The sequence below is a fragment of the Pleurodeles waltl genome, chromosome 12 (genome assembly GCF_031143425.1).
Source record: "Pleurodeles waltl isolate 20211129_DDA chromosome 12, aPleWal1.hap1.20221129, whole genome shotgun sequence".
Classification (NCBI taxonomy): Eukaryota; Metazoa; Chordata; class Amphibia; order Caudata; family Salamandridae; genus Pleurodeles; species Pleurodeles waltl.
The window spans coordinates 67,129,724-67,142,985 of NC_090451.1; the positions used below are offsets into that span (position 1 = coordinate 67,129,724).

A 13,262-nucleotide genomic window follows, 5' to 3' on the forward strand; every position below is an offset into this window, starting at 1 on the left:
CTACTCCAACTCTCGCTATACCCTCCACTCCGTCTACCTCTCAGGGCAGACCTCCTCTCGCAATCGCAGGGGCGGGTTCTACACCATAACCTCCAGAGCCTGCATCTTCATGCCTGGAGATTAAACAGGGCAACCTGAGTGCTTTTTCTCTCCCGCCAGAGGTGGTGGACGTTCTTTTATCGGCCAGGCGACACTCCACCAAATCTGTCTATGCGAGCAGATGGGCTAAATTTGTTCATTGGTGTGGAGAGCAACAAATTAATCCCTTAAGTGCCCATCTATCAGATATATTGCTGTTTTGCTTTGTCGGCGCGGCGAGGTTGCGCTGTGGCCACTGTCAAAGGCTATCTTTTGGCCCTGTCGGCCTTCTTATGTCTTCCTGATCAACCCTCTCTGTTCAAATCCCCTTTGGTATTAAGGTTTTTGAATGGGCTTACCAATACGTTTCCTCCCACTCCGTTTATCATGCCCCAGTGGGACTTAAATCTGGTGTTAACTTTTTTGACGGGCTCTCCCTTTGAGCCACTTCATTCTTGCCCTTTAAGGTATTTTTTTTTTTAAACTGTGTTTCTAACAGCCATCATGTCGGCTAGACGTGTGAGTGAGCTTCAGGCACTTTCTGGTCATCCACCTTTTACAACCTTTCATAAAGACAAAGTGGTTTTGAGGACCAGGGCGGCTTTCCTCCCCAAGGTAGTGTCTCCATTTCACTTGGGACAATCCATCACTCTCTTGACATTCTACCCTCCTCTGCATCCATCTAAGGAGGAGGAAAGACTCCATCGTCTGGACCCCAGGAGGGCTCTCAGTTTTTACATTGACAGGACGAGAGAGTTCTGCTTGGATGACCAACTCTTTATTGGATACGTGGGGAAGAGGAAGGCCGTCCACAAACTAACGCTATCCAGGTGGGTCGTTCTTTGTATTAAGATATGTTATTCATTGGCGAAGAAGGATCCTCCTGAGGGGATCAGGGCCCATTCCACCAGGGCCAAGTCGACCTCATCGGCACTGGCCAGAGGTGTTCCAGTGGCGGACATTTGTAAGGCCGCAACTTGGTCTTCCCTCCACACCTTTGTAAAGCATTATTGCCTGGATTCGGAGGTGAGGAGGGATGGCCATTTTGCACAGTCTGTGCTGTAGGAGTTCTTGGTGTGACCAGACGGACACCCTCCTCCGAGGTGGTACTGCTTTGGGACTCTATTCATTAGGTGAGGAATCCACAGGTAGTTGTATCCATCAGAAGAGCAAGTTACTTACCTTCGGTAACGCTTTTTCTGGTGGATACACTAGCTACCTGTGGATTCCTCACGGTCCCTCCCGCCTCCCCGTTGTCTGTCTGGTCATACTGTGTGCATTTGTATGTTTTTATTTATGTATATTTGAATATATATATATTTGCATTTCTGTTTATTTGCAAGTTCTTAAATTTGTTCATAATGGTGTAGAACTTTTAAGAAGGGGCAATAGTATTGTTTCTGTTATTGGCAATTACTTATTCCATAAAGGTTTATTGGGTATGGTCATGTAGTGTTTGGATTATCAATGTTTATCTATTCGTCTCAAAGGCACGTAAAAAATGGTGTAAACTGACGTCAGCACGCCGGCGAGGACGTCTTATTGCCACGATGACGTCAGGCGGAGCCGTGTGGAGTCGGGCAATTGTGACGTCCTCGCCGACGTGCAGAACTAAAGAGAAGTTTCAGTCGAATGGTACGCATGGGGAGAATTCATTAGGTGAGGAATCCACAGGTAGCTAGTGTATCCACCAGAAAAAGCGTTACCGAAAGTAAGTAACTTGCTGATTGGGCCTTTTGATTTCTTGCCTGAACAAGTGAAGTTTGCATCTGTTCTAGTTGATGCCAAGTCTAGGTGGCTTGAGGTGGTTTTCATGAGAAGTATAGATACAAAGTCCACCGTTGCTGTGTTAGGAGAGATTATTAGGTGGGAAGGCATACCTTTGAAACTGATTACAGACAATGGCACAAAACTCACTTCCAGTGAAGTGAGTACATTTCTGGAGGAGGTCGATGTGAAACATATTTGTACCTCTTTATATACCCTTCAAAGTAACAGTCAGGTAGAGAGAGTAAACCACGTGATTAAGAGGACCATGGAGTAAGCTAGCAGAACAGTGCTGAGTATACAAAACACAGTGAAGGACATGCTGTAAGCGTATTGCACCACACTCAATACTGCTATGGAGAAAACTTCCGTTGAGATGATGTGGGAAGGAGACCAGGGACCAAATTGGTTCCTTCATGGTTGTAGAACAAATGGGTTGAAGTGGTGTGAACTTTCGGTGATGGTCGGAAGGAGTGTCTAATTGGTGTGGGTAACTAGGCGAAGGTTAAGCAAGGGGTAGTGAGCCGAAGGTATATCTAAGTTTCGGGGTCCCTGTAGACTAACTGTGGTGGGAAACAATTGGGTGAAGTTGGAGAATGATCAGACATGGAATTTGAGAAGAGTTGCTTTGTTTCAGAAAGGAGGTGGAAGTCTGATGATTCAGGACAATGCAGGTGGGGGTTGCTTGGGGTGGAGGATAGTGAGTTTCAAGTGAATTCTGCAGATACAAGGAGGGAAGTCAGGGGGCTCATTTTCCCAGAAATGATCGAGACTTTGGAAATGATCAGGTGAAGGAAGATTTTGAAGACCACTAGGTTGATTAGGTGACTTTGAGTGGGGGTAAATTTTTCTTGGTGTGTTGTCTCTGGGTGTTGTGGGGGGGTAAGTGTGTTTGGGGTGTTTTGTTCTTTGTGTCTAGTGCCGGTAGTGTTGTGGTGTTTTTGTTCCTAGCTGTGTTGTGTTGTGAAGGGAAGAGGATGTGTTATAATAGGATCTGTTCAATTCTGCTCAGTTCAACCAATTTATGTAAATTGCTTTGTTATCTGAATTGTAATAGGTGCATGTAAGAGATGAAATTTTGAGTATGTAAGCCTTATGGTATATCAAGGTTCTAAGGCGGTTGAGCTGGAGGGAGAGGAACTATTAGTGTCTGGCTTGCCAGGCATAGGATTTTGTCTGTTGATTAAATTTCTATTGACTTATACTCGGAGTCATTCATCTGTCCATCTGTGCACCACAACAGGAAGCCTTTGGTCCCAAACTATCCAACACAATGCCGCCTTCCATGAATCATCTGCTTTTTAAGGTTGCTTTAAAAAGACTGACTTGAGGGACTGAAACTCGTCCATTAGGACAATGCAGAGGTCAGTGTCAATGTTTCTAGTTAAAATATGTTTGCTTGCGCTGCTCTTTCTTTACACATCTTCCGGTATTAGCACTCCTACACACATGGAAACCTAAATCTTGCCTCTTAGCCAGCATACAAGCACTTTTTCCCCAACCCTGCATAAAAGCTCCTGCTGCAACAAAACGGCCAAGAGTGAGCAATACGGGGCTGCACAAATGGCAACAGTAAATGACACACATTCCAAGTCACGGTAATAATCACAACTAGCTATATTCTATTCCCTTTCTTCATAGCCTTCACGCCCCTTATTTTATTCTTCTTTTTTGCCCCCCAGAATCTCCAAACTTTAATTCTGTACTTCTTCCATCTCTAGTACTGCTCCAATTATTTGAGGTAGCTATATGGTTTAATAATGCAGTTAGAACCAACTAACTCTGAAAACTCATTTGACAGTGTCAAGGGAGTCACTGGAAAGTAAAGCACGTGAAGTACAACGGATCAGGGTCGAACAACCTTTAATAACATTTCTGTTCTGTTTAAACCATTATACAAAGCAAGAAACGCATAAAACCCCGTGTTATATGTCTTCCAGCGTCAACCATTAAAATCAAACACTTTAGAAAAACTGCAGGTCACATACTTTTTCAGTTGTGTAGACTGCAAATTGGGACACATGGTAAGGTGCATTATGTGTGGACCCATGCCTTTGCTTTTACCGACAATCTCACAAATGGACTTAGTTGGCCTGTTGTGAAGGCGCGTTCATTGAATAACATTATTCGGCACATTTATATTTACATTTTTTAAAGCAGTTGCAAACACCAATATTTGATAAAGTAGCGCATTTCTCCGGCACAGCTGATTATGTCACTAGCGTGTCAAGTTAAAAGTATTGTTGCTCCTTCTGGAAAAAGAAACAAAAAAATATCTTGCCGTGTAGGCAAACCTCATGCCGTAGTTATGTCAGCGAAGGTTTAAAGTACAGGCAATCTGTGCATACAGAGGGATACAGTGAGAAAGTGTGGAACTCCTCTGTCCAGTGCATAGTGGGGTCCTACGTGATTTCCAGACCTCTTGACTAACACATAGCCATTGATTTTCAAGTGAAATGATCGTGAGGTTAGACCAACGAAATGAGTTAGCTAACCCACTTGCTTTCAAAAAGGTTCTCTTAAAAGAAGCCCTTTTTCTCTGCTGCCTAGGACCTTTTTGAAGCAAAATGACTGTAAATGTGGCAGGTTGCACTAGGAATATTCGCAGAGACAAGCATCTTCTTTATTGTGTGTTGTAGTTTTGTTCACCACACTACACTAAGAAACGTTTGGCTCTTTACATCAATCAACGTGGCTATCTGGATAATTACAGCTTTGCTTAAAAGTGCTTCAGGTAAACTAGGGTGGACACACTGCATTTGCCAGCTTCAGCTCGCCTAAAAAACAGGATGTATGATCAATATCAGAAAAAAAAAATATTGGAGTATGGAGGAATGTGCTATTAATACGATTTTAAAATCAAACACTGCAGGGCTCTATCACACCCTCAAGGTGCATCAGTACAGCATAACATGGTTGATTGTAGATTCTGAATGAGAAGATACTCCATGGCTCTTGACTTCTTTTGCCTTCCACCTCCACCTAGCTCCCCTAATATTCCCTGCCAATCAGTTCTTCTCTTTCCAGCTGCGATTAGCAGTGTGCCTCGAAATCAGTACCTGAAGGTGTTTGGACACAAAACATGGCTACCGTGCGTCGTATTGATATGTTTTAGTATTTTTGTATGTGCCACCAGTCACGTTTTTCTGAAATCGACACATCCGCTCGTTCCTTCCTTTGAATTGAGTGCAGTTAAAGGATTACTGTATGGAAATGTTCTCACTATTCACTACGATCAAATTACAGCATTTTTCTTACCAACGCCATTTTATGAGTACGTGGTGCTTGGCAGAGTACAGGTAGTTGGCAAGATGATCTGTATCTGACATTGGAATGGCTGGTTGTGTCAACTATGGGATAGGGCCTACGTATTTTAGAGTGGTTTTCTGTGCAAATCCTGCATAAAAAGTGGGTGATTGCATCACAGCTGCATATTCACAACAAATCGGGCAAAGTGAAGATTAAAAGCTCACTGCATGTTTGCTTCTGATATCACGTGTCCATATTTTTCACTGGATATCAACGCTTCCTCACTGAATGAGGAGGTTTATCATAATGCGCAAGTGGCTGTCAAAACATCTCTCTCTGTTTAGGGACGATTTTAAGCTCAAGAGCTTCCAAAGTGGTCTAACTGTTTTAATGTTTATCGCTTTCATGGTCCTGTTGACGTGTCTTTATGTATGTCATAAAAAGGAATAGGAATACCTAGTATGCCCTTATTACCTATATATGTAATGGGGGCAAGCTGAGATTGTTAAGGGAATTACCCTTCCAATGTTAGTGAAAACATTGACAAAGTATCTGGCACAGGAGTGTTCAGACACATGGAGGTTTAAATAGTTTGAAGTTCATGACCATGTTATCCAAGAGAGGAGGCGGCCACTTACCATACAGATAAGTAAGCTGTTTCAGCGAAGGCCTTATGGGGTGGATTCCAATGGGAAAACTGAGCAATCAGGAGAGATAGAGAGATAATCCACTCCGAGAAGAAAGAAACAAGGCAAGAACCCCATAGTACCCTTAATTCTGCCTAAGACACATAACCCGCTAGGAGAGAAAGGACAATCTTGTTCGTCTCATCTGTAGGGAACTTGCAAGTGGGTGATTGACCGAAATTCTACATGGATGTGCTGTCAAACCTGAAGCAAACGTGAACATTTTGAACCATGAACCATCAGATCAACAAATATCTCACGACCACCTGCATGCAGGTGTGGGCTCCTGATGAGAGGCTGGTGTGGGTTCATCCAGTGCATTCTCCCACTGATATGCCATCATAAGAAGTCCCACCTTGGAGCAAGTCACTGTGGAAGAATAAAGGTGATTTGTGATTAGATTTTTTTAAGTGCTCCTTCGTGGAGTGGTTGCAGGAGTAATGGCAACTCCACCTACAAAAATATCAACTGGTATTCTTGTGTACAGGTTTTCCAGCGTGCTGTGGGAGTTGAATACCATGAACGTATTCAAAGGGCAAACTTAGGTTCTTATCCTTGAAAGTGGCCCTTTAATTCACATTATTTCTGGCAGAAGAGTTAGACGTACAATTTAACTTTGAAATACATGAATTTGTGTTGAAGGGCATTAGTACATTTCTTATCTTACCGATTTCAGCCTCTCTGAAGGAGGAAAAGGGGCTTTCATGCATAGCGAACCCTGTTCTTCTTGCTACCGATTGTGCCTTATTCAGTGAAGATCGGGCACCACCACTTTTAACCACTCAGTCCTTTATCCCCAAAGCTGCGTTTTTCAATTGTGAATTTAGACACTTGGAAAAAATACTGTACAACGAAATGTATCATTAGCCTTGTTTGGTATCTTTTTGATCCAATAAATGTACCACTGTGATACTTTCCACATAGGTAGTGTTTCCTAGGAGAGTATCATTCTGGTGCTAGGCTCGCTGGGAAGGCATGAAGTGTTCTTATGCATCAGGGAAAATCTGCTATGTGGATTTGTGCACTCCAGGAGCAGTTTGTACAGTTAGAGACTCACTACTTAGAATTCACTCTCAGATGCAGTAATTAAAATGGGTGACAGAACCCAGTGAAATTGTCTCTACAAGAGTGATTCTTCCAGGAGAGGAGTTTGCCCCAAGCAAATGGTATTCCAGGAGTGGCTCTTTGCTGTGAGGGATCATTATGGTTTAACTGTTGACCCAGAAGTAGTTATTTCATGGGAGAACGTGTCTGATGAAAAGAACAATTAAAAGCACATTTCCCTCAATAGGAAAGTTAACTTGAAGCGTGCGTCTACAGGACCAAATAGGAAGGGCAGGGGATATAGTTTTACTGTACTATGGGCTCTTCTTACAGGTGCGTGCAGGAGACGTTCACATAGTGAGTGAACTTCCCTCTTGAGGAGGCGTCTTCAGGAATTGTTGAAAGAATGTGATTGACTTTCCCAGAGGAATGTCTTCAAGAAAGTGTCTTTTGGAGGTGGACCTTTCTCTTCAGAGAGTGTGTGCAGGAGTAGTTCTTACACTGGGAGTGAACTTTTCTCTTCAGGGTTATATCTTCGGAAGCAGTATAGAGGGGGTGTACTCCTCTTGTGGGTCGTATCGGGGGTAGTTTATTTAGGTAGATCTGAACCTTTCTCCTCAGGAGTACAGCAGTAGTGGAATGTGAAATTGTCTGTTGTGCCGATGTAACCAGTAACTGTCCTTTAAAAAAGTTGTAGACTTTTCCTCTCTGGAGTTGTACTTAGAGGTGGTTCCTGCAATGGGAAAGGACTTTCCTCTTCTGCGGCTGCATCCTCGCGCGTATGTAACAGTGGGGAACGAATCCTCTCTTCTAGGAGCTTGTCTCCTATAGCGCCAATCGCAATAGGAAATGTTCGCTGGGTAACCATGTTTCCAGGTTCAGTTTTGGCAATTGCTTAGCCAGGAAGTGTTGTTCCATGTTCTTATAGTTGGGCATTCCACTAGTTTGTGATTTTTTTGTTTTTGGGTCACTTTCATTGATTTTGATTAGCATTCTTTCGGCACGATGATTCTTCATGACGTGCTAACACTGAAGAGAAAATAAATCTTAGTTAAATAATGTGTTATGCAGCGGACATTAAAATATTTCAGACAATCCATTTATTAACACATGTACCACCTATAATTATTGAGAGTGTCTTGGAGAAGCAGGTTCTACACACTGACATTTTGTAATAAGTAGCCTTTTCCTCGAAGCTTTTCTTAACCAGAGTCCTATAAGATCAAAAACCATTTTGGCACTTTTCATCATATATATTGCCGCTCTATAAAACTAAGAAGGCAGAAGTTTCACATGTCACACAGATGAGTCATTATTAATCCAGCGGTTGTTTAAAATTGAGGGGCAAAGTTCACGCTCACCACCGTCCCATTGTTTGTATTAATTTATATCGAATGGCTGCCATTTTGTGTGTCAATTTTTATTAAATGGCTGTTAGCAATGCAAATGAATAAACTACAAAATACCCACCGCCTGTCTGAAGCATGTACAAGGAACAATTCTACAATTAAGTATGAGAGTGGGACTTTTAATGTTCCACTGTGTACTGTAGAAAGCAGCGTTAATGTACAAGCATTAGAGAATGGAGAGGAAGTTTCAACTCCTGACAGCATGGTAACCGGTTACACCAATTCAGGATTTTGCAAAAGTCTAATTGAAAAGATGGATGTAGGAAATTTGCCCTTTCTGCAGGTTCACCCCTTATTCTTTGCCTTTTATAGGACCCTATATTTTTACTGACTGTAAAGCTCTGTGCAGTCTCCCACTGCTAATCAATGATAAAATGCCTGTGCTCCCCCTTTCAGCAAGGTGAAATTGGCATGCTCATAACTTGCGTATTTAACTTACCTATACATTACTAGTGTATGAAACAAAATGTACCCACGTCCTGTAAGTTAAATGTCACTAGTGGACTGCATCATCCATTGTACCACCCACTACACTGAAAATGCAACCATGACTGCGGCTCTACCGTTTGCAGACTGGCTGTTTCAATTTTAAACTACACATTCAACCTGGTAAAATAAGACCCTTTTACAGGTCAAAACGTTCCTTTGAAATATTTTTGTCACCACTATGTAGGCCTTATTGCCCATAAGGCATGATGAATGATATTTAGAAGTAGGACATGTAGGAATTTAATTATGTCCTTACAGTAAAAAAGCACAAACACTATTTTCAATGTAGAAAGCCAGGCTGGCTGTTCCATAGGACAACACTGAATTATATTATTACATTTAATAATGCTGATTTTATTTGGGAAACAGCTAGAAAAATCACTCTGCAATTATTTTAATGACTAGTAAAATCGAATTCAATGGAAAGTCGGATTTTTGATAAATATTATGGAAAATGTACTTTTAGACAGTTACCTTTTAGCTGCCTGAAGCGTCAGGAGGCCCATCTGCATTTGCTCTCTGTAAAGAAATGGCTCCCTGTTGCAGTTACCCCCCACTTTTTGCCTGATACTGATGCTGACTTGACTGAGAAGTGTGCTGAGACCCTGCTAACCAGGCCCCAGCACCAGTGTTTTTTCACCTAAAATGTACCATTGTCTCCACAATTGGCACAACCCTTGCACCCAGGTAAGTCCCTTGTAACTAGTACCCCTGGTACCAAGGGCCCTGATGCCAGGGAAGGTCTCTAAGGGCTGCAGCATGTCTTATGCCACCCTAGGGACCCCTCACTCAGCACAGACACACTGCTTGCCAGCTTGTGTGTGCTGGTGGGGAGAAAATGACTAAGTCAACATGGCACTCCCCTCAGGGTGCCATGCCAACCTCACACTGCCTGTGGCATAGGTAAGTCACCCCTCTAGCAGGCCTTACAGCCCTAAGGCAGGGTTCACTATACCACAGGTGAGGGCATAGGTGCATGAGCACTATGCCCCTACAGTGTCTAAACAAAACCTTAGACATTGTAAGTGCAGGGTAGCCATAAGAGTACATGGTCTGGGAGTCTGTCAAAAACTAACTCCACAGCCCCATAATGGCTACACTGAATACTGGGAAGTTTAGTATCAAACTTCTCAGAATAATAAACCCACACTGATGCCAGTGTTGGATTTATAAAAAAAAATGCACACAGAGGGCATCTTAGAGATGCCCCCTGTCTTTTACCCAATTGTTCAGTGCAGGACTGACTGGTCTGTGCCAGCCTGCTGCTGAGAGACGAGTTTCTGACCCCATGTGGTGAGGGCCTTTGTGCTCTCTGAGGACAGAAACAAAGCCTGCTCTGGGTGGAGGTGCCTCACACCTCCCCCCTGCAGGAACTGTAACACCTAGCAGTGAGCCTCAAAGGCTCAGGCTTCATGTTACAATGCCCCAGGGCACTCCAGCTAGTGTAGATGCCCGCCTCCTGGACACAGCCCCCACTTTTGGCGGCAAGTCCAAGAGAGATAATGAGAAAAACAAGGAGGAGTCACTGGCCAGTCAGGACAGCCCCTAAGGTGTCCTGAGCTGAGGTGACTCTGACTTTTAGAAATCCTCCATCTTGCAGATGGAGGATTCCCCCAATAGGAATAGGGATGTGCCCCCCTCCCCTCAGGGAGGAGGCACAAAGAGGGTGTAGCCACCCTAAAGGACAGTAGCCATTGGCTACTGCCCTCCCAGACCTAAACACACCCATAAATTCAGTATTTAGGGGCTCCCCAGGACCTAGGAAACTAGATTCCTGCAACCTAAGAAGAAGAGGACTGCTGAACTGAAAAACCCTGCAGAGAAGACGGAGACACCAACTGCTTTGGCCCCAGCTCTACCGGCCTGTCTCCCCACTTCTAAAGACACTGCTCCAGCGACGCGTTCCACAGGGACCAGCGACCTCTGAAGCCTCAGAGGGCTGCCCTGCATCTAGAAGGATCAAGAACTCCTGAGGACAGCGGCTCTGTTCGACAAAGACTGCAACTTTGCAACCAAGAAGCAACTTTGAACAAACACACGTTTCCCGCCGGAAGCATGAGACTTTGCACTCTGCACCCGACGCCCCCGGCTCAACCTGTGGAGAACAAACACCACAGGGAGGACTCCCCGGCGACTACGAGACCGTGAGTAGCCAGAGTTGACCCCCCCTGACCCCCCACAGCGACGCCTGCAGAGGGAATCCCGAGGCTCCCCCTGACCGCGACTGCCTGCTTCAAAGACCCGACGCCTGGAAAAGACTCTGCACCCGCAGCCCCCAGGACCTGAAGGATCTGACCTCCAGTGCAGGAGCAACCCCCAGGTGGCCCTCTCCCTTGCCCAGGTGGTGGCTACCCCCGAGGAGCCCCCCCCCTTGCCTGCCTGCATCGCTGAAGAGACCCCTTGGTCTCCCATTGATTCCTATTGCGAACCCGACGCTTGTTTGCACACTGCACCCGGCCGCCCCGTGCCGCTGAGGGTGTACTTTCTGTGCTGACTTGTGTCCCCCCCGGTGCTCTACAAAACACCCCTGGTCTGCCCTCCGAAGACGCAGGTACTTACCTGCTGGCAGACTGGAACCGGGGCGCCCCCTTCTCCATTGAAGCCTATGCGTTTTGGGCACCACTTTGACCTCTGCACCTGACCGGCCCTGAGCTGCTGGTGTGGTAACTTTGGGGTTGCTCTGAACCCCCAACGGTGGGCTACCTTGGACCCAAACTTGAACCCCGCAGGTGGTTTACTTACCTGCAAAAACTAACAAACACTTACCTCCCCCAGGAACTGTTGAAAATTGCACTGTCTAGTTTTAAAATAGCTATATGTCATTTATGTGAAAACTTTATATGCTATTTTGCTAATTCAAAGTTCCTAAAGTACCTACCTGAAATACCTTTCATTTGAAGTATTACTTGTAAATCTTGAACCTGTGGTTCTTAAAATAAACTAAGAAAATATATTTTTCTATACAAAAACCTATTGGCCTGGAATTGTGTCTGAGTGTGTGTTCCTCATTTATTGCCTGTGTGTGTACAACAAATGCTTAACACTACTCCTCTGATAAGCCTACTGCTCGACCACACTACCACAAAATAGAGCATTCGAATGATCTCTTTTTGCCACTATCTTACCTCTAAGGGGAACCCTTGGACTCTGTGCATACTATTCCTTACTTTGAAATAGTGCATACAGAGCCAACTTCCTACACTCTCCAACTTCTGTAAGTCAGTAATTAGCATTTGAATCCGTCTAAATGGGTGTGAAGTGCCCCTCAGGAGCAAAGAGGCTGACCTGAATGGGCAGTGATGACCCCTCTGAACCTGACAGAATATGCAGGATCAGGCGGTGAGCATCCTTCATAACGTTAGTGTCAAATTATGCTTGAATGTTAAATCCTTCTTGACAGGGCTGCTGTAGTTTTACATACAACACTTGGAGCACACTCTAAAAAGGCCTCATCTCCCACAGGCAAATGTTTGCTGACACCTGGGCAAGGCCCTTCCTTGCCACCCCGACCCCTCATCTAAGCAGGATCCAATCACAGTGAGCCTTGTTTTGACAGTACAGTGTTAATTCCTGCTGGAGTGTCAACTCCACTTAGACAGGTCTGCTGGGGTTTTACATATTATGCAAAGGGTGAGAAAAGGATGTAAGACTGTATTTGTATATCAACTGTCTGGTTTCTGGAAACCTGGCGTTGTTCTACCAGACGTCTGTCTCTGGGTTTACGGGGTGGGTGGGCGACTGTGACTGCCCCAAACTGGATTTTTGTGTTGGATGTGGAAGGACACAAGGATTACCATAGTACAGTGGTTCCCAAACTTTTTCGACACCCACGCCCTTGACCTATTGGCCCCATCTCCTTTACATTACTTTTTTGTGGAGAGGTGTGGGGGGGTTAAATGTGCGCAATATAAAACTGCAAAACAAAAGAGAAAGGTGAGTCTCTGCTTTGAGACCATATTCTCGATCAAGAGGTGTCTTTAAATCTGGATAAGCTCATGCACTGGACACCTCTCCTGGATAAGGAGAAACTACATTGTTTAATTTGTCACTACCAGGAATGTTTTAGGTTGGGCATTACCCACAACCTGTTGTATTTAATAAACAAAAACTTATATAATATACATATTTTCAGGAACTTTCCTTCAGCCCTGTTCATCTATTATTAGTCTACCATGGTGTCATTCACATTTTGCTTCTGCACTCCAAAACGCATGGAATGGGGCACAACATAGACCCACTTCAACCATTGATTTACCTGACTGTTAGTAATGGCACTTCGCTCTTGCAAAGTGTGCACTATAATGCTCATTCATCAGCCTTCTAGCAGAGACCGTATATAACAATGGCTAATCCAGCGAAGGGAAAGAGAATACACCTAAAAGCCAAATGCAGTCCAGGCAACATGTTTCTGTGAACCACCAGTTACTGAAAGAGATACATATAAACCCCTACTGCATACATTCTGGAAACAAAATTATATCACAGGATTTGTTACAGGGGTTAGCATGAGAAACTATGGTAATTTAAAGGCCAGACTGAC

The 13,262-nt window shown here is 44.3% G+C and overlaps 1 protein-coding gene across 2 annotated transcripts in view; it reads right to left on the bottom strand.

The window, feature by feature from the left end:
* Positions 1-3,692: 3,692 nt before the first annotated feature.
* Positions 3,693-13,262, bottom strand: part of ATCAY (ATCAY kinesin light chain interacting caytaxin) — a 146,439-nt gene continuing 136,869 nt past the window's right edge. For both annotated transcript variants that reach the window (XM_069216270.1, XM_069216271.1), the window contains exon 12: positions 3,693-7,853. In XM_069216270.1, coding sequence (XP_069072371.1) covers positions 7,838-7,853 — 16 coding nt within the window. In that variant the 3' untranslated portion in view covers positions 3,693-7,837. The remainder of the gene's footprint in view (positions 7,854-13,262) is intronic.